Genomic DNA, 21498 nt, shown 5'->3' with positions numbered 1-21498 from the left:
TAGACGAAAACCTGCGCACTCATACCCTCTCTGGAATCACCCAGGCCTCCCCTTAACGGGTCTCCGGCGCTTGTCTCCCCCACCGCCGCTGGGTGTCGCCAAAGTCTAGCCAGCGATCAGTGCTTTTGGCTCCACGCCCAGTATAGGATCTGGGAGGTGCGGACGGGGGCTTTCCTTGTCGCAATCTGGGGATGATTATAGCCCCTCCTTATTTGTTTGGGGTCCCCAACCTCGGCCAGGGCTTGAAGGATTCCATTGGGGAGCCTCGGCCGCACACTTGTGTACATCTTAATCCATGCTTTGATACAGGGATAAAAAAAAAACATGCTGAAGCCTAGGGCCAGGATTATCTGAGATTAACCGGTGCTCCGCGGGGGCACATGGAATGGGGGGAGCTCCAGCCACCTGAGGGCGGAGCTCCTCTTCCGAGCCTTTCCCAGGGCGGGTGTAGGCGGTTGGTGGTGGTGGTGTCTGGAGGTGTTGGGGAAGGTGTTAGGGGCAGTGAAACTTGGGGGGGATTCCCCGGCCTAGAGAGGGGGAGGGCCATCGAGACAAAAGCGCCCTCCCGCTGTCGTCCCTCCTCCTTGCGCACCATTCAAACCTGCGAGTGGGCGGGCGGGGGCGGGGGAGTCCGGTCTTTCCTCCCTCCGCCTCCAGTCAGGGCAGCCCAGCACACCAGCGGCCGTCACGGCCTGGGCACGCGCGCGCACGGACCTACACCCAGTGGGTCTCACAATCGCGCACACACACACACACACACACATACAACACACCGGCAAACAAAGAATCTGGACCACCCCTATCCCCTCCCGACCCCCCAGGTCGGAGATGGCGGGGCATCCCCTCCCCAGCCCCCCAGCAAGGTAAGCTTTGGGTTGTGAGGTGCGGTGGGAAGGGGGCCCAGCGTCTCGGAGGGAGGGGATTTAGATGAAGGGGTCTTCCTGGCTCCCCAAGAAAACCGTGATCCCCTCCAATATGCTCTCTGAGGTCTTCAGCCCCACCGATGAGCTGGGGGTGTGTAGGGAGGACCCCAGATGCTGAGGATTCCCGGGTAGGTGTGAGGGTCCCTTCCTGGCTTCGGAGACTGGAACTACCTGGTCCCAGCAAAACAGGGTCCCAAAACTGGAGACAGGGAGCCGGAAGCCTCCATCAGCGCCGAGCGTTTCCTAATCTGATGCTCTGGGGACATGTGAAAGAAAGAAGATGCCCTCCCTGTACCCCCGTCCCACTACTTTGCACTGTTCGTATGTGGATTCCCGCCCCCCCCATCCGTGCATTTGTTCTGTTTCTGTGGGGTGGGGGTGGGGAGGATAGGGACGGCTTTTGAGTCTACCCTTGTTTCCTGTGCATCCGAGAGCCACACAGCTCTTAGCAATAGCGGGACCGCAAACGGCTTTGCCTTGGAGGGCCTCAGTTTCCTCAAGGCAAAGTGGGGAAGGGAGTGACGCGCTGAGGTTGGGGGCGGGAGGGACTGCTACATTCGCTCCATGGTTTATTTCCTTGTTCATTTCACGCCTATCAGCCATGTATCTGCTATGTATTCCAGGCACTGTGGGCAGATCGTAAGGCTGCAGCATCCGAGACCAGCAGGGTCCCTGTTCCTGCCTGGTGAGGGAGCGCGATCAGTGTATAAACAAGATGCCCCTGATGATGTCACACTGAAAACTAAAGTTCTGTCGCCAGGCAGAGGAACAAGGGGGCGGGTACTCAGTAAATGAAAATGAAATTCTCTCCTCCTCCTCCTTCCTTTTTTTTTTTTTTTTTTTTGGTGCTAGGGATGGAACCCAGAGCCTCAAGCATGCTAGGGAAGCACTCCAACAGGGACTGAGGACACAACAGTGCAGAAAACAAAGTCCCTTGCCTCCCAGAAAAGAGAGGTTTGAGCCTCAGCATCCAGAAATAAAACAAAAAGGTGGCAATAAAGGGATGTGCTATGAGAGAAAAAAATGGGCAGATATGATATTTCGATGGCTAGAAATACTTGCTAGAGGAGTTGTTTTCACATCAATGCTGGGCATGGTGCTGCCACCTGAAATCCCAGCTACTGGGGAGGCACAGGTAGGAGGATCATGTTCCTAGGCAGGGCCCTGGGCAAAAAATGAGAGGCCCTATCTGAAAAATAACTTAAAAGAAAAAAAGGACTGGGGTGTGGCTCAAGTAGTAGAGCACCTGCCTAGCAAGCTGAGGCCTTGAGTTCAAACCTCAATATCCCTCCCCCTCCAAAAAAGTTCCACCTGTGTGATTGCATGTATGGCCATTTATACATATGCATGTGTACACATCCATGCATACATGCTTCAAGATCCTTCTCAGGTCTGTCTCAGCTCTGGGCAGGCAAGTTGGAAATGCTCCAGGCTGTGGTATAAATGGCCCCAGGCTGGGCTGGTGGCTGATGACATGGACAGGCTTCATAGAGGAAGAGGCTGCTCTCAGTCCCAGAGCAGCCTGCCCTGCCATCTGGACCCCCCTCCCCAGCCAGCCTGCTGTCCAGAGGGAAGGCAGGCTTAGAGGCATCCTCCACCCAGTTCCTGCCTCCTCTGCCTGGGGTTCTGCCATGGCCAGTTTCTACAGAGATGAATGGTTGCCTCTATCCTGGCCAGTGCCCCTCTTGCTGTCCTTTCAGTCCTTCCTTTCTTTACTCTACTAATGACAACCACCTACCCTAGGCCATTCCAGGCACTTGGGAGACAGCCAGGACCCACTACAGAATTTCCAGGACCCAGGGTGAATGCAAATGGAATGCCTGTGTTTAAAATTATCAAGAACTACAAGCTGGGCATGGTGGTACATGTCTGTAATCCCAGCATTTGATAGGAGGAGACAGGAGGATTGGTTGTTGGAGGGCAGCCTGGGCTACATAGCAAGACCCTGTCTTTAAAAAATAAAAGGCAGGGTGGGGGCTCAGTAGAATGCTTGGTGAGCATGCATGAAGCCCTGGGTTCGATGTCCGGCACCACACACACACACACACACACACAGTTAAGGCAGGCAATAACTAATAAAAGTTAATTATATCTTGTTTGAATATTATTATGTCTAAAGCAAACAGACAAAACACAAACAGAATCAGGAGAATCAAGGGAGTGGAAGAACAAGATATTTGAGATTTGTTTTACAGTGGAAGGGAGAGCTCATGCAAAGGGCCCGTGGTCTGCATATGTTCTAAGAGTAAGGAGCAGGAAGGAGGCTGGTAGAACAAGGGGGAGGGTAGGAAGTGAGATTTCTATAATAATGTGCTACCTTTTAAGTCTGTCTATAGCTCTATGTCCATCAACAACAAGGAAGATAATTATAATTGTTATTACTAGGGCAGTGGCTACCATTTTATGAGTATCTACTATGAACCAGGCCCTATGCTCAGAACTGTATGTGCATAGCCTCATTTTATCTTCACAACAGCTCCAGAAGACAGGTCTCAATAGTATCCCTGTTTTCAAAGTGAAGCACAGAGAGGTTGGGTGACTTGCACAAGGCAACACAGCCTAGAAATGGCAGGGGCAGGATTTGAATGAAGCTCTGCCAAGCATAATCATGGAGACTGGGCATCTTACTACATGGCCTATTCTCTACCTGTCTGAGCATATGTATCTTTTGGCATACAGAGAAAGGGTTTTTCTCTCTGTGCCTCCCTCCCCCCTCCTCCCTCCCTCTCTCCACCCTTCTCCCCTTCTCTGCCTCCCTTCTTTCATTCAGCATTCTTTGAGCTTACACAGGTGGAGCTGTGACCAATGAGAGCCATCTCACATGCAGTGAAATGATGTTCACATTCACTACACTGACATTAAACTGAAATGCTAGCAACTGCAATAAGGCAAGAAAAAGAAATAAATACAGTCAGGAGGAATTCTGTTTTGTAGCACAGTGAGAGTAACGAATAATTTTTAGCTGGGCATGGCAACATGTGCTTGTGGTCCCGGCTACTCAGGGGGCTGAGGTAGAAGGATCATTTGAGCTAGGAGTTTAACACCAGCCTGGGTAACATAGGAGACACCAACTCAAAAAAAAAAAGGTAGGGAGTGGCTCAAGTGGTATAGCATCTGCTGAGCAAGCATGAGACCCAGACTTCAAATCCCAGTACCACCACAAAAAACAAAACAAAACGAAAGAAAAACTGGGAATGTAGCTCAGTGGTGGAGTGCTTGCCTAGTATGTGCCAGGCTGTGGAGTCCATCCATCTCCAACATGGCACCCCCCCAATTTTTTTCTAATATATTTCAAAATATCTAAAAGAGTCCCAATACATAGAAATGCTAATTACTCTAATTTGACCATTACACATTGAATTACTGTACTTTACAAAGTACAATATATACAAATATGTGCCAGTTTTTAAGAGTTTTTAAAAGAAAGAAAGGCCAAATTAGGGGGCACAATAGTAGTCCTGCTAGGAGCACTATAAATACGTTATTGGAGTGCCCGGTCCAGTGGTACATGCCTGTACCTCCAGCTACTCAGGAGGCTGAAGGTAGGAGAAGTGTTTGAGCCCAGGAATTCCAGGCCAGCCTGGAACATAGAAAAAAACAAAACACCAGATGTGGTGCTCACAGCTGTAATCCCAGCACTTGGGAGGCTGAGGCAGGAGGGTCAGGAATTCCAGGCCACCCTGGACTGCAAAATACGACCCTGTGTCACAAGAAGCAAGCAAGCAAGCAAACAAAATGCTATTGGGTCCATAACCAGACGTGGAACAAATAGTTATTAAATTGCTACTAGGTTCCAAATTCCATTTTGGACACTGAGGATACGGTAATAAATAAAATAGACAAAACTATTCTTGCCTTCCTGCAACTAATATCCTAGTGTGGGAGAGAAACTTTAATAATATACATAGTAGCTATTATTGTATTATTGAGATGATGAGCGCTATGGAAAATAGAACAAATTTAAAAGAAATTGGGAGTAACGGGAGAATGGGGGTTGCAGCCTGAAACGGGAGTGGGCCAGCATGGCGAGAAACACTGCAAGAGGTGAGTGATATTTGAGGAGTTTCAGGTGGGGACAACAGCAAATGCAAGTGCAAAGGCCCTGAAGCTGCAACATTGATGAGATCGGTGTGGCTGGACCTGAGCGGGGGCGGGTGGTGACTTGGGCACGTGCTGCAGGACTGTGTGGGCCACATGTTGAGGACTTTGACTTTTCCTTTAAGTAACAAAAGAGCCAGTAGAGGGTTCTAAGCACTGGAGAGACAATCTGACTCGAGCTCTAGCCAGCTCCTACAGGCTCAGATGTTGGTAGCGATGCGTTTATTAAGCACTTCCTGAGTGCCAGACACTGTTCTGTGCAATCTGGTTAGATCTCATGTCATTCTCACGTGGGCATCACACAGATCATATCCATTTCACAGAGGAGAAACTGAGGCTCAGAGTTTAAGTCAGTGACCCACGGCCACACAGCAAATAAAAAAATCTTCAGACGTGCCTGGGGACGCTGATGAAGTGCACCAGGCTCTTCACACCTCCCCATCCCAAGTTTCTAGCTAAGGACCGGCGGCAGCGGAGCGCACCCATCATCGCACACTGCGTCTGTGTCCCTGTCTGTCTGTTTCTATTTCCACGCGTCCCTGTCTGTCTCCGCGCGCCTCTGCCTGTGCGTCCCCCATCTGTGCCCAAAGCCGCCGTCTCTCTGCGCTCGGCCCCCGCACATCGGGGCTATTTCGGGTGCAGGCATAAAAGCCCAACAGCTCGGAGGAGACGCTTCCTCCGGCCCCCGGCTCGGACCACGCGCAGCACGCGGCCAGCTCCGGGAGCTCCCAGTCTCCTCGTGGGATCCCCGGGCGGGGAAGCCCCCGCGGGAAGGAGCCCACGTAGGGGTGGGGCGACTCTGGCCCCGCGCCTCCCCGGCCCCCCAGTGGCCAATCCAGGCATTGACGCTGGCCACAGTCCTGCCGTGCGTCAGCTGTCGCCCTAGCAACGGGATGGCATCGTCACCCCGGGGCAGTGCGTCAGCCCCCTGCTGACGTCAGGCCCCCGGGAGAGGCCATAGGTGAGGGGCGGAGCGCGTTCCTGGCCCGGCCAGCAGGGGGAGCCCCAGCGCGCTAATGGCAGATGCCTTCGCTTGGTTCTGCAGGTGGCCCTGGGCCGACATGATGCTCGCAGCCCCAGCGATGCGCTAGGTTGGCGGGATGAAGAGGAGTCGCAGTGTCCTGTCCGTGGCCGGGACCAGGGAAGAGGTGCGAGGGGCGGGTCCTGGGCTTGGGAGGCGGGCCTTAGGCCGCAGTTGGGTGAGGAGACAGTCGCCCCCTGGTTTTCGCAGCTGATCCCTGAGAATGGCCTTGTGGGAGGCCCATTCTCTGGTGCCTCAGTTTACTCTTATTCCCACTTTTCTCCTGCTGCCCAGGTTAATAGGTTCTCTGGGACAAGGTCTTTCTAGGGCCTTCTCAAACTGGGGAGTCAATTTTGGCCAGGAGTGGGGGAAGGGCACTGGGGGTGAGGTCTTCGTGGTCTCATATGTGGGAGTAGACTAACATTAAGATCAAGAAAAGGCTTCTTAGACGTGGAGGGTGGAAAGACACCGTTTGTAAAAGGGGGATGCGTGGCCAGGCGCCAGTGGCTCACGCGTGTAATTGTAGCTACTTGGGAGGCTAAGATCAGGAGGAGCGTGGTTCAAGGCCAGCCTGGGAAAATTGTCCGGGCGACCCCATCTCCAAAATAACTCTGGAGATGGGGTCTCCAAAATAACCAGTAGACTGGCGGTGTGGCTCAAGCGATAGAGCACCTGCTTTGCAAGGAAAGCCCTGAGTTCAAATCCTGTCACACCAAAAAAGGGAGGGAGATGTGTCAAGAGGGGTCCCACATAAGAGGTAAGATAGAGATGTGAGGGTCCAGAGTCCAAGGCTGGGAATCCAAAGGAGGACTAATAAAAAATTAGGGCATCCTGAAGCCTAAGGGATAGGCGGGCCCCCTCAGTGGGAGGCTCAGTCTTGAGGGGAGCACAGGGACGCTACCCCCTGCCTACATTAACTACTCCTTCAGAGGACTGGGTATGCGCGTTCCGGGGGGCGGGGCTCAGATCTTGCAATGCCAGGCCACGCCCCCATCCCACCTGTGTCCTCCACAGAGGCCCGGGGAGACCCCCGAGCCCGGCGGTGCCAATATGCTAGGGGCCGATCTGCGTCGCCCTCGCCGCCGCCTCTCGTCGGGTCCCGGCCTGGGCTGGGCCCAACCTGAACCCTCCTCAGACACCGGGACCTCCCTGCCACCACGGCCGACCACTCTGCCTCTGCTGATTCCGCCTCGGATTTCCATCACCAGGCCGGAGGCCGACAGGTAGGCAGGCGGGGTACCAGACTGGGAGGAGGGACGGAGGAAGACGACCAGCTGGACTATGGCCAGCCACCAGCCTGTCCTGAGCTCCTGGCTCCCTGCGTTTTACAAAACTAAACTTCTGAAGCATTTGGGGGCTCAGGATGTGTGTGACAGCCTTATCCCCCCTCCCCCCGCGGCTCCCCCTTTTTCCATTGTCCCTGCTGCCTGAGCGAACTAGGCACCGGACACGGGAAGGGGATTTCAGCTCTTCAGCCCCCTTACAATGCCCCCAGATTCACAGAGCCGAGACAAATGGGGAGCTGGCAATGAACCAGCCAGTTTGCCCTGCTGACTGGGTTCTGTCGCCCTCATGCCTTAAAAAGATGGTAGGACCTCGGAGGAGATCTGGTCTTGAATTTTTCTTTCTCTGGAAGAGACGTGAGAAAAATCAAGAGAGCCTAGCCTCACACTGTACTTTGTCATCTGGGACCTTCCAAGGCACTCCGGCCCTCCCCTCCTGGCCCAAGGATGAGTCGGAAAGCCAGCAGCTGAGCTGGTCCTGGCTGCAGGCCGGTTCCCCGCTGCCCTCCCCTGGCCACTGTTCTCTGCAGCCCCCGCCCCCATCTACTCAGTCCAAGGGCTCTGGGTCTTTGCTTCGGTCTGATAAAATGGCTCGTTTCCAGATGGGGGCAGGAAGTGACTGTCATTCCTCTCTGGAGCCGCCTAAGGTATACCTCCCCTCCCCCATCCATCTAGCTTCAATTTGGTTCAGGTCCAGCTTCATCCATCTCGGGGCTCAAGTCACAGCTCCAAATACAAGCCCTGGCCTACTGCCTTGTGCCCTCCTCCCTTCTGCAACCCCAGCTGTGCCCTGACTCCCCCCCACACCCCCGCGGTACCCATCCCCCATCCAAAGCTCTGCCCAAGGCTACAGCTCCCCACCCCCAATAATTTTTTCCAGCTCAGGACCCTCCTGATCTGGGAAGAGCCCACAACCCTTGCAAATCCCCAGAGGTTTTTTTTTTTTTTGGGGGGGGGGCACGGTTCTGGCCTCTGCGATACCCGGTAGCTGTTGGTGGGGGTGATCAGATACTGTTCAACCTTCGCCCACCCCCGGAACCCCCTCCACAGGGGAGAAAAGTGGATGTGGAGGTTGAAGACAAGCAGGATTTTTTTTTTTTTTTTTTTAATGAGAACAGCACGGGGTGAAAGGGGCGGCGATGGCAGACTGCACAGCCTGCCCCGGGGTAGCCCTTGAGAGGGGGCGTACGGGGGCGTGGGCTTGGTCCCGGGGACACGCACCGGAGCCTCTTCGCGTGTGAGCACGGAACGGCCTGGGAGGTGGGGCACGGGAGCGAGCGAGCAACCCCCACACACCCAGCAGCCACCCGGGCTCCGTCGGGGCCGGGGGATGGGGGCGCGCTCGGATCCCGCTCTCTCTTTGCTCGTTCGCTCGGCGCGGCGCTGGGGGAGGCGGGAGCGTGAGTCACGGCGACTCCGGATTTAGGTGCCGGAAGGGGGGGTTCTGCCGGCGGGGGCCGCGGGGAGGAGGCTCGGCTGTTTACTCGCCTGAAAAGGGCACAGGGGTGCGCCCCGCGGCTACCAGGACCTGCCTCAGTTTACCTCCCGCAGAAGCGCTTTAGAAGAGGTAGCTATACTTAGAGCGGTGGGCGGGCAGTCGCGGTATCCTCTACAGGCTATCCTCCTGGAACTACAAGGGAACCAAAGGGACACACCCCAGAAACACCCCCAAAGAGGCCCTGGCGGACCACACAAACACACACCAACATACATAGAAGCTCTCAGACTCCACTGCCAGACGACGGAGGCAGATCGCGTGCACAACTCCGCGAGCGAGCACCGGCTACGATACACTCCGAAGCGCGTGGGAACACAAACAGCCCCCAGGGCACCGGAACAGACCCCGGGGAGGCGCACACCCTCCAAGCAGGCAGAACACGTGCGCGCACATCCTTCACCCACAGACACACAGATATACACACAGCGAAATCCAGAGAAACAGGCAGACAGTAGCAGCCAACCACGTGCGCACACACACTTCCAGCCGACATCGAAAACATAGACAGCCCTCGGAAGGGCCCACGTGCGCACACATCCCGCCCCGGACACGCACCATCACCATCCTCCAACCCACGACCGCAGATCTCGGGGCATCCCCACTGCCTGCTGCAGGCACTGCGCCGGTGGCACCAGGACCACTCCCCAAAAGCTCCCCAGGGCCAGGGGTAGCAGCGAGGACACGCCAGCACCCGGCTCCGCCCCCGCCATGATGGACGGACTGACTGACACACCGGCAACCAGTCGGGTGTCTTCTTCTCGATCGGATTAACTGTTTAACTCTTTGTTGCCCGTGAGCGCCACTGCTTGGCCAGGCGCTCAGGAGAGAGCCGAGTTCCAGCGCCCCCTCCCCGCCGGGAGCGGGGCTCTGCGTGGGTGGAGAGGGCCCCCCTCCTTGGGTGGCTGCCCCCCACTGGCCGGGACGGAGGAGGAGAGGGGCGGCGCTGACAGCCGCGGCGGGCGGGGGGGCAGGGAGGGGCGGGACGGGGCGGGGGAGTCGGGGCTGGCGCCGAGCGGGGCGCCGAGCGCGGAGAGCGCAGCTGAGCTCGCAGCCGAGTGCCAGGAGCTGACAAAAAACCGTGGCGCCCGGCCCGGGGGCGATCGGCCCTCAGCGCCCCCGGGTCTGTCCCCGGGGCGCCATGGCCCCACTGAGGCCAGGCGCACCCGCGGGGCCCCAGGCGCGTCGGCTTGCGCACAGCTGAGCGAGGTGCAGCTTGGAAAGGCCGGGGCCCCCCGGGGCGCAGGCGGGGGCCGGCGCCATGGAGCCCCCGGCCGCCCCATCGGAGCGAAGCCTGTCTCTGTCTCTGCCCGGACCCCGGGAGGGCCAGGCCACCCTGAAGCCGCCCCCCCAGCACCTGTGGCGGCAACCGCGGACCCCCATCCGTATCCAGCAGCGCGGCTACTCGGACAGCGCGGAGCGCGCAGAGCCGGAGCGGCCACCACATCGGCCCATAGAGCGGGCCGACGCCGTGGACACCAGCGACCGGCCTGGCCTGCGCACGACCCGCATGTCCTGGCCCTCGTCCTTCCACGGCACCGGCACAAGCAGCGGCGGCGCGGGCGGAGGTAGCTGCAGGCGGTAAGAGTCCGGGTGGCGGACGCGCGCGGAGCGCATAGGCGCGCAGGGAGAACGCAACTCGTCCCGCCGACCGCAGGGGGCGCTGTGATGCAGGTGGGGTCAGTGTGACCCGCGGGGGCGGCGGGAGAAGTTGAGCTGCGCGGGCGTGCGGGACCCGGTTCCTACTTGGTCACTGTACGGGAGTCTTCTTACTGAAGTGGGTACTGGGACTCGATTTTGGGTGGTATTAACGGGATCTGGGTTGGGGAAGGGGTCGCAGCTTTAGGGCTCGTTCTATATGCTTAGTCGGTGCCAGTGCAGCTCAGCTGCTACATTGGTTAACACTTGAGACTTTGCTGGAGGCACTGTAATGACAGCTAGATTCACTGTGTTTGGGGTACCCTAGGGGGCGCTCTGTAGCGGAGCGCCTGCCAGGACCATACTGTTTACTCCAGGCTTGGGGGCCACTGAGGGTCTTCCTAGGGGTTGGAATACCCTGTAGGTGGAGGGGGCATTCTTGGATCAGCCTTGCAGCAGCTGGGGTCAGGAATTCGAGGGGGCCCTTGGAGGAGCCTGTGTGTTGGGTTGGCACCCCCTCCTCTCAGGTCAGGCGTGTTAGGGTTCTACAGCTGCCCTGAGGCAAGGAAGAGTGCAGAGGGCGCACACAGCCCGAGCCTAGGGCCAAGAACTCCCCGACTGTTTTAGGTGACAGTGTAGTGAGGGTGTGTGTGTTGGGGGGGTGCTCTGATGGTGACTTCCTGCCGACCTTCCAGCTTTTGATGTCTGACCAGCTCAGCTGCCTTTGCTCTCTCTTCGTGGGCTCCTGTGACTGTCACACAGTGACTGTGTGCTTCTTGGATCGTGCCACGGTGATATGGTAACTGTGTGTTCCCGCACAGCGACTGTGACAGTGTGACTGTGCTTCTGGGACAATGATTGTGACAGCATGATTTGCTGTGACTGTCATATAGAGTGACTGTGCCTTGTGGGACACAGTGAGTGTGACTGAGAGTGCTCAAAGGATTTAATGCTTTTGCAGGGTGATTGTGCGGCTCCTGGGACAGTGTTGATGACAGTTGTGACATGGTGACTGTGATAGGTTCACTGTACTCTGGAATAGAGACTGTGACAGTGACTCTGTTCCAGGGATGCTGTGACTGTGAGAGTGAGATGTCCTCATGGGACATGGCAGTTACGACAGAGTGACTGTGATGATGAGATAGTCATGGTCCAGGAACACAGTGGTAGTGAAGTGTGTGATTGTGGCATTGGGATGCATACTTCCCTGGGACAATGTGATTGTGTTAGCGGAAGTGTCCTAGTTCCCTGGAGCCCTGCAAGACACTATGTCCATGTTGTCACCCGCCTTGGGTGACATGTGCGAGCATGGTGCTCTGACTTGCAGGAGGTGCAAGAAGGACAGGTGTTGTCTCACCACATGCTGATTGTACCTGTTCTGATGGCACCCCAGGGTCTGACTGTGCACCCCAGAACCTGGTTGACTGGCAGGTTCAAGTCACTCACGGCTGCCCCAATACAAGACACAGCACTATGATAGTCAGATTTGCTGCCCCTGAGGCTGGGGCCTAATCTTCCAAAGTGTCTCTGGGGGCTTCCACCAGCTCCCCTCCTCTGTTCTGGACACCCCCAGGCCCAGCAGCCCTGTCCCTATCAGGAAGCAAGTGTCCTGAGCCTTACACTGGTAGCCTGCTATTTCCCAAAGGGAACTAGAGAGAAACCAAAGGAAAACAAAGCTAGAAACAACAGGAAATGCCAAGACAGAGGCAGACAGCCAAACTGGCTCAAGTCACTGTCCTGAGAGCCCAGGAGGGGGTGGGGTGCTAGGAACCAGGTCCCATTTCCTTCTAAGGCTTGAGGGACTTAATTGCCTTGCTCTCTGAAGTGCTGACTCCCAGGGGACAGTGACTGAGTGAATCCATCTTTTAAGGGCTCACTGTTAGGCTCACCCTGCTGGGGACTTTTCCACATGTCCCATGCTCCATGTGAAATATCCCTGTTAGACAGATGGGGGAAACCGAGGCCCAGAGGCAAAAATCTCTTCTCCTTCTGCCCGGCGATCACACAGCCAGGAAAAGGCAGAACTGGGATTCTAGGTCAGGTGGGCCTGGAGCCTGTGTCTTTGCCCAAGTGTCTTGCCTTCTCTGATCCTCAGCTTCCTGTCTGTAAAGTGAGGCTGTAGTTGGACAATTCTGAGCTCAGGGTGTGTGTGAAGGACTTAACACAGTGAGTGCTTAGTAGATTTTTGCTCAGGGAGCTGGGCTGGTGGGAAAGGGAGGAAGGCTGGGGGGAGGGTGGGGGGGCGGGTGCTGTTTCCTTGGAGAAGGAAGAAAAAACAGGAACTTCAACCACATCCGTGCATGTACTCAGTTTCCATTTTACTGTTGGCCTGTGTAGTCAGTCTCCAGTGGCTGTGCAGCTGGGACAGAAGAGTGGGCTGTGGGCCAAAGGAGGGCACTGTTGCCAGCACCCTCCCCCCTGCATGGGAACCCTTCTAAAGCTGGGGGTGGTGGCACGGGCCTGTAATCTCAGCTGCTGCAGGTAGGAGAGTCATGGTTGCAGACTGATCTACGCAAAAGCAGGAGACCCTATCTGGAAAATAACTAAAACAAAAACGGCTGAGGTAGTGGCTCAAGTGGCAGAGCGCTTGCCTTGCAAGCACAAGGTCCTGAGTTCAAAATCCTACTACCTCTGAAAACAAATGGGGGATCAACTACTGCGCGCACAGGGAATCCCAACACTCTCCATGTTAGAATTCAACCAGCACCAGAAAGGGGTCCAGCGAGCCCCATGAACTTGAGTCAAGGGGACTGCATCCCCAGTGGAGATGGCCTCCACACTCCATTATCTGACTTGGGGTGCATAGATGGCGCTCCTGGCGCGCCCTGCTAGGGTGAGTCACGGCACCTCCACGATCTGTCAAGAGGCAGATGGAGCTGGAGGAAGAGCAGGACCCGCAAGGGGACAAAGGGGGTGGTGGTGCCTGAATTGGGGGCAGGGCCAATGTAGCGACCTGCCCTTCTTCTCTCCCCAATACCCCAAGTCTCGCCATCCAGGGGAGCGCTTCCCAGGCCCGGGAGAGGGTGGAGACAGCCAGGTTCGGGGTTCTCTCTGGCTGAGCTCTGTCTCCTCTGGGGTCCTCGCCTCCGCGTCCCTGGCGTGCGCCCCAGCCTGGATGGGTGGAGGGAGCGGGCTCTCCGCGCCCCCTGCTGGACGTCGGCAAAGGCAGAGCCCCAGTGTGCGCTCCCAGGCCCACCTGCCTCGGGACGCGAAGTCCCCGAGCAAAGTCGCCGCTGTCACTGCGTGGGGCCCCGTATTATTATTTTTTCATGCGTATTGAGCGCCCTGGAGAGTGGGGCGCCAGGCCGGCCGGCCGCAGGCTGCGGGTGAGGTCCTCGCCATCCCCGGATCGGGAACTGGCTTGGTCCCCATCCTCCACCGCTGGGCTAAGTGCCGCGGAGACAGCCGCCTGGCGGACGGCGATGAACTTGGCGGAAAAGTTGCGCACGCGGAGTTCCCGTCCCGTCCCGCCCACGCGCGCGTGCAGCTACCGCGGCCTCCCAACGCCAGCCCGCGTTTTCACTCCCAGCATCCTGTGCGCCCTCCTACCCAGAAAACCGAGACAGAGTGACTTGCCCAAGGTCACACAGCAAGGAAGGACAGGTTTAGGACTACAAACCAGAACAGTGACTTAGAAGTGAGATGTAGCCTTGCTGGCTGATTTGCTGTGTGACCTAGGACCAGAGTTGTCTCTCTCTGAGCCTCAGTTTTCCTGATCAGTTACACTGGCTGAAATTAATGAGAAGTGTCCCATGCCGGGGACTGTTTTGAGAAAGCATTTCCTCAAATGACATCGGCAGAGAGAAAGGTCCTTCAAACCACAAACCCAGCCCCGTCTTTCACTGGTAATAGTGACTACAGCTCAACCAAGCTGCAGAAAACTAGAGCCTGGGGGAGTCACAGGCTGGTGGGATGAAGACTGAGTTTTGACGATAGGAAAGGGGTCAAATGCGAAGCCACTCTCCCCGTTACTTGCTTGGTGACCCTCATCTGCTACAGACCCCTTCCTCATCTGTGTCAGGACCACTCATTATTGGGTTTTTTGTTTGTTTTTTGGTGGGACTGGGGTTGAATTCAGGTCTTTGTGCTTGCAAAGCAGGTCCTCTTACCACTTGAGCCACTCCTCCAGTCCATTTTTCTCTGGTTATTTTGGAGATGGAATCTCTAGAACCATTTGCTAGGTTAACCTCAAACCGTGATCCTCCTGATGTCAGCCTCCCAAGTAGCTACAATTGCAGGCGGGCCCACGCTATCAGGACCACTCATTGTACATACAGATGCATGATGCAGATTGTAGCTGTGTGGACTTCTCAGACTAGTGAGTGAAGTCAAAATAAGTAAGCCATCTGATAATTATAGATGGTGACATGGGATAGAAAGAACAGAGAGAACCTGAGGTCAGGCAAGGCCTCTCCAAGGAGTTGACATTTGAGCAGAGACCTAAATAAATTGAGGAAAGATGCTATGTGAGTGTGTCTCATGGAAGAAGGCGCCGGCCAGAGAGAACAGCCAGTGCAAAGGTCCTGTGGTGGAAATATGAGCCCGGAGATGGGTATATGCTTGGGGCAAGTGGATGGAAATGAGGCTGGGAAGAGAAAGGGCAGCCCAAAGTCATGATCAGAGGTGGCTTTAGGCCTCTGGGTTCCTAAGAAGGGACTAAGGTCACCAGCATGGAAGGAAAATGATCTTTAATGGGCCTGCGCAGCCTACTGACTAAAGCTCTCAGCCTCTGGTGCTGAGCAACTAGGTTCATAAGCCTACTCGCTCCTTTTGAGCTGCGTGACCTTGGCCAAGTCATTTGTCCTCTCTGGACCTTGGTTTGACAACTCTGAAATGGGCCTACTAAGAAGCCTATTGCTCAAAGGTTGATCTGAGTAAAATTCAGGGAAGGCTGGGACCGGCCCCGGCCAATCAGTGGGAGACCCTGGCTTCCAGTTTGTACCATAACCACCAGGTCCTGGTGGGTGGTGCATGGATCTCAGTCGGACTGGGGCAGGAATTCTCACTTGGGGTCCATTCTTGCCCTCGCCCCCCAGGGGATTGTGGCAAATGCTGGAGACAGAAGTGAAGGAGGCTATCTAGTGGACAGTGGCCAGGGACACTGCCAGGGCACTAAACATTGGGGAGGCGGGGGCTCCCAGGATAGATTATCCAACTCCAAACCTCAGTGCCAAGGGAGGGGGACCGTTCATTCTCCACAAGGTTATGGTTCTTGCTGGGGATGGGGTGCATCCCCATTCACATGCTAGACAAGCAGTCTACCCCAGAGCTGCACTTCCGGTCCCCATAGCTTACGCTTATTTATTTATTTTTCAGGGGAGGGGTTGAGATGGGCTGGCCTCCAACTCTCCATCCTCCTGCCTCAGCCTCCCGAGGGTTGGGATTACAGGCGGTCGCCACCATGCCCAGCTAAAAAAATCTTAGTCTTAGGTATAAAGCACAGATATGCTGTCATCCTTTGGTCTGCATGCCAAGGATTGATTCCAGAACCCCTCCCCCCAGCAGAAAAATCTGTGAATGCTCAAGTGCCTTACATAAAATGCCACTGGGATCGCACAGAACGTACAAGTCTTCCCAGAGACGTGACATCATCTCTGGCTGACTTATAACCTCTGATACAACGTAAATGTTATGAAAATAGGTGTTATGCCGTAGTATTTAGGGAAAAGTGGCAAGAAAAGAAAGTCTGTACATATTCAGGATGAACATTTGTGTTTCATTTTGAGACATGCTCTCACTCTGTAATGGCCCAGGCTGGCATTGAATTTGAGATCCTCCTCCCTCTGGCTCCTGAGTGTGGGGATTACAGGCATGCACCACTACACATGGCCAAATGCATTTTTTTTAAAAAAGTCTTTTCAATCTGCAGTTGGTTGAATCCAGGGACAAAAAAACCACAGCCATGGAGGATGGGCTGCACACACAGTACTTAAACAAGCATTAACATTTCATGGGGAAGACTATTAGGATTTTCAAAGAAAAAGTCCACTCAGGCCACTTCATAAGATGATAATGAAATAAAAGCTGGCAAATACTGGGTGAGAGCCTGGCTCAGATACCACTTGACCTTGAAGTAACCTTGAACAGTTTTCCTTATTTGTGAAGTGGGGTAAGCAGTAATACTAGCCCCTCCTGTTTGAGGGGATTAAATGAGACCATAGCTAAAGGCACTGAATGCACAGGAGGCCCTTTTTTTGGGGAGGGGGCAGTATTGGGCTTTGAACTCAGGGTCTTCTGCTTGCTAGGCAGGTGCTTTACTGCTTGAGCCACGTCTCCAGCCCTTTTTGCTTTAGTTATTCTTCTGATAGGGTCTTGAGTTTTTGTCCAGTGCCAGTCTTAGACCATGATCCTCCTACCTAAACTATGTAATCCCACATAGTTGTCAGTAAGTGCTTTGTCAGACAATAATTGTAGCTAACATTTAGTGAGTGCTTACTACGTCCACGCACTTCTGAGCTTTTTGCAGGTAAATTCATGAATTAGATATTCTTATTATGCCCATTTTACAGCTGGGAAAACTGAGGCTCAGTGAAATGAAGTGATTTGCCCAAGGCTAACTGGCTAAGAAGTGTCACAAGACCAGACTCAAACCCAAGTCACCTGACTCTGGGAAAGGTATTTCAGAGGTGAGATCCTCAAATAGATTCAACCCCTTTTTCAATTTAAAACAAGCTTCTCCCCCTTTGCAAATGCAAGGAGCCACAGACAGCTGGAATTATAATCAGCTGGCTGGCTTTGTTCCTAGGTCTTGAACCTTCTCAGTCTCAGTTTTCCTCATCTGTGAAATGGGATAATTCCTGCCTCACAGCATTATAGTAGGTGGACATGGAGAGTTGCACCTCTTGTGTGTGTAGTACTGGGCTTGCCACTACAGGGAAGTTGGGTTTGGGGGGTAAAACATGAGGTACGGGAAACCCATTTAAAGAGTGCCTTTGGGACTCAAGGATTGGAGGGAATGGGGGTGTCTTAAGGGCATTTTGGCAAACTCAGGGTTTCTAGGGGCAGATTAAGAAGTATATGACAAGTTTCATGAGTTGGGGTGTCCCGTGACTGTGGGTACCTCTTAGATTCTGGCACAGCCTGGGCCATCCCCAGAGCTATGGAGAAATCTACTGGTGTCCTTGGAGTCTGTGGCACCTCAGGAATTTGGTGGCATCTCACCTAGGTGTGAAGTCACCCTTGATGAGTTGGGGTCTTGGCACTTGTGGGTACGTTTCAGGGGTACTGTGCAAGCACTCAGGACCTGAAAGACATTTGAGGGACTATGGAGACGTTCCTGGGGTCTGGGAAGGACTCTAGGATTTGAGGGACCCACAATTGATCTGTGGGAATGGCTCTGTGCCTGTGGGTGGCTTTTAGGGGTGTCTGCATGACTCAGGGATGATGGGGTGCTCCATGGAAGAGCTGTGATGGTGGTCTTGAAATCCCAGGGTCTCTCTGGTGGGCTGTGAACACCACTGGGGTTTGTGGGTGCATCCTGGGACTCTTGAGGTGCACCTGGCATTTTGGAAAAATGGGGACATCTGGGGAACTGTGACAGTGCCCCGAGGTCTATGAAGACCTCTAAGAGCACGTCTGATTTTGGGGGAGAACCTAGGGACACCCCTGGGGTCTGTGCAGATGGCTCTTTCAGGGTAAGTGAGGGCGATGCAGTCCTGTGGGAACACTCAGACATTTGGGGGTTTTCGGAGATGCTTCCGGCCACCGTGGGGGACATCGAGGGACTGCAGGGCGTCCCCGCGGCTGCGGTTTGGGCGCCCCATGCCCGCGGGCCCCGCCCCAGGGGCGGCCCCAGCGCGAAGCCGGAAGGGCCGAGGCGGCCCGGGGCGGGTGCGGCCCGCGGGCCCCAGGGCTGGGCGCCGGCCTGCGAGGCCCGGGGTGGGCGGTGCCGCTCCCCAGCCCCGCGACCCCGCGGCCATGGCGCGGCCACGTGGCCTGGGCCGCATCCCCGAGCTGCAGCTGGCGGCCTTCCCGGCGGCGGCGGGGGCCGAGGACGAGGCCTTCCTGCCCGAGCCCCCAGCCCCGCGCATGTCCCGCCGCCCACGATCGCCACCCTCGTCGCCCGTCTTCTTCGCAAGTCCGTCCCCAACTTTCCGCAGGCGCCTCCGGCTGCTCCGCACCTTCCAGGATTCTGGGCGCCAGGCGTGGGCCGGGTAAGTGCGCGCCGATGGCCCAGGGTTCGAGTCCCCGCTGGTCACTCGGCGCGCGCCGGGTCGGGGGTCTGCGGCTTGCAGTCTCCGGCCTCACTGTTCCTCTTCCGTCACAAAGCTTAGATAAAATCTTCTTGGCCCGCCAGGGTTGCCGTGGAGACATCTGATAGGGCATGCAGTAGGCGCTCAATAAACGCCACGTCCCTCCCACTTCCTGCTCAAACCTGAAGCTGCGGTCACGCTTTGGGGGACTGCGGCCGATCTGTCATCTAAGGTGACGTGGGGACGTGTTCAGTTCTATTAGACTCAGTCTAATGGTCTGTGAAATGGGGCCAGAGGTGCTCTCCGAGGATTGCCGGGCCGTAAGGCGTAGTGGCTTTAACGCGCGCCACCGGTCACAGAGGTCAAATGCAAGTTCCCCGCCTGGCCAGCCCCAGGGTGGGCTGCGGACCCAGGAAGCCCGGGGTGGGGGGGGAGGTGACAGACCTAGAGGCTACATCCGGTCTGGCTTCTCAGTGTCCTTTTCTCCTGGAGACAGAGTGCAGCTTGGAGACGGGCACGGGCGGGCATCGGGGGCTTCTCTGCGTCTCTGCCTACCCCGGTGTCCCCTGCTCTCTGTACGCTCTTGTTTAGGACAGAGACTGGTGGGCAGGGCGCGGGCCCAGTGGCTGACTCTGGGGACAGGATGGGGGCGGGGACAGAGCAGGAGGAGGGACTGGGGCCTCTGGGAGCCCCGCAGGGATTCCTGAGAGACTAAGGGAAATCTGTACCCCTGTCTTCACTTTTGTCCTTCCTGTGTGTTTCTGTGTCTTCTCCACTCCCGGGCAACATCTCTCCATTGCGGACCCTCCCTCGGGTTTTGGTCACCCAGCCCCGCTCTCCACCCTCTGGGGCTGGGGCGAGGCCGGTTCCTCCAGGGCGCACTGCGATCGGGGACCTGGAGCTGGCACCGCTCGACGTCAGGGGAAAGGCGGGGCCCGAGGCAGAGGGGAGGGGGCGGGCGCGGAGCCCGGGAAACCGAAGCCCGGAGCGCCCCCGAGGCGGGAGGGGACAGGCGGGAAGTGTGCGCCCAGTTCCGCAGGGCTCCTGCAGGGGGAGGCAGGCGCGGAACCCGCCCTGGACGCGCGCGGGGCCGCCGACTGCCCGGGGCTGTCCCTGGGGTGGTCACCAGGGCGAGGGGGGCGGGTGTGGAGGCGGTGCTGGTGGCGGCCGCTGACACCTCGGGCCTGGAGAGCAGTGCGCGCCACACCACTGTGCAGCCGTCCCCATGCGCGCCCCGACGCCGCTGGGCTCCCATGCGCTCCAGCGCAGCGCCCCGGGCCAGGCCCCGGCCCCCTGCCCTGGCATTACCCCCGGGGCCCGAGCCCCTGATTCACTTCTCCTTCAGCGATGAGGACACTCGTCGGCACCCGCCAGGCAGATCTGTCAGGTGGGTGGCCCGCAGCAGGCGCCTTTGCGACCTGAGGGTGTTGGTTGTATTTGGGTGTGGGGGGAAGGCCCTGAGTCTGCCTTGGGGGAGTCCCCTAAGTGGCTTCCAAGATCTAGCCAGGGTCCCACACCCTTCCCTAGCCCTAAGGTGTGGGGACTAGTGAGGGCTTCCTGAAGGTGGTGGCCCCAATACTGGGTGCTGGCCCCTATTCCTGCCTACCTAAGGTGGGATCCTTCCATCCTCTTTGTGCCCCTAAACTCTGGCATCTGGCTCTTACCCTGGCAGCAAATCTGGGTGTCCAGCGTCACCTGGGCTCCACTCCCAGGCCACTGGCCTGGTGCCAGGTCCCTAAGGCCTTGCTCCACTCAGTGTCTCCAACGCCAGCCCCCCCCCAACTGAAAACCAAGCTGTGGGGGGAGGGGCCTGGATGCCCAGAGGGTGTTTGTAATCATCTGGGGCCAGGAAGTGGCCTTTAAGCTGTCTGGATTTTCTAGAGCCTTGTCCTTGGCACCCTAACCAGCCTGGGTCAGATACCTGGACAGGGTCCTCAATGTGGGCACACACAGCCACATTCAGACACATGCAGCCACACCCACATGCAGGGCAATTGGGGTCACCTCGTGTTTACTATACTAGGTGTGGGTTCCTGGCTAGTCAGGGCACCAAGAAATCCAGCAAGTGACCCATGGCCACACAGGTGACACACAGACCACAACAGCTCCAGCTGTCTTGCAAAGCAGCCTTACACCCATTGTGCTGGGTCTAGAAAGACGCTGTCACTGGAACCTTCTCACCTGCACCAGGACACACAGGTCAGAGACAGCCACAGCAACTGCAAGACATGCTCTTGTGAGGTCACATGGGCTCAGAAACACACAGATGTAGGCATAGGGACACCCACAAATCTCTGACTCCATGCACACACACAGGCATAATTCCATAGGACACTTGTGTGCACACAAATGTCCCCCCACCGCATCTCATCCATATACCAACACTCCTTGCACACCCAGCCATGCAAACAGCAGTGTCACCTGGCACCAAGTGCCTGCCTGGCAGACACATGCCAGTGCCTGCACTCAGTCTCCTTGTGACCTTCATGGAGTAAATGCCAGGCCATTCCAGAAAGGCTGCCTGGCACCTTCTACGAGTCGGTCAGGTCAGGTGGAAAACAGACAGGGAGCAGGGAGACAGCAGGCCTGCCTTCCATGTCTGCCCTGGGGAGCCACAAACCTGGTAATGGTGATTGAAGAATGTGATTTAGTGGCAACATGGTAGCCTGGCTGCCAGGTTCAAATCCAAGCTTCTACTATTCTCCTTGAGCCCCACTTTCAGTGTCTGGAAAATGGGACTTGCTCTCTTTTGAGCATTTGTTTTGGGGGCGGGTGTTGGGACTGGGGTTTGAATTCAGGACTTTGCACTTGCAAAGAAGGCACTCTACTGCTTAAGCCACACCTCCAG

General features: G+C 56.4%; 1 protein-coding gene across 6 annotated transcripts in view; it reads left to right on the top strand.

Annotated features, from left to right (window-relative positions):
* Window positions 1-654: 654 nt before the first annotated feature.
* Pde4a (phosphodiesterase 4A) overlaps window positions 655-21498 on the top strand; it is a 42612-nt gene continuing 21768 nt past the window's right edge. Inside the window, exons 1-3 of one of the 6 annotated variants that reach the window (XM_074054090.1) lie at window positions 655-863; window positions 6067-6169; window positions 7057-7265. In XM_074054090.1, coding sequence (XP_073910191.1) covers window positions 6122-6169; window positions 7057-7265 — 257 coding nt within the window. In that variant the 5' untranslated portion in view covers window positions 655-863; window positions 6067-6121. Of the gene's footprint in view, window positions 864-6066; window positions 6170-7056; window positions 7266-9872; window positions 10402-18375; window positions 18612-19995; window positions 20038-21498 lie in introns of those variants that run through there. The other 5 variants (XM_074054092.1, XM_074054089.1, XM_074054091.1 and 2 more) reach the window with 5 other exon arrangements.

Source organism: Castor canadensis, chromosome 14, assembly GCF_047511655.1.
Source record: "Castor canadensis chromosome 14, mCasCan1.hap1v2, whole genome shotgun sequence".
NCBI classification, from domain to species: Eukaryota; Metazoa; Chordata; class Mammalia; order Rodentia; family Castoridae; genus Castor; species Castor canadensis.
Note: the sequence above shows the minus strand (reverse complement) of the source record. Positions and strands in the feature narration are given on the sequence as shown.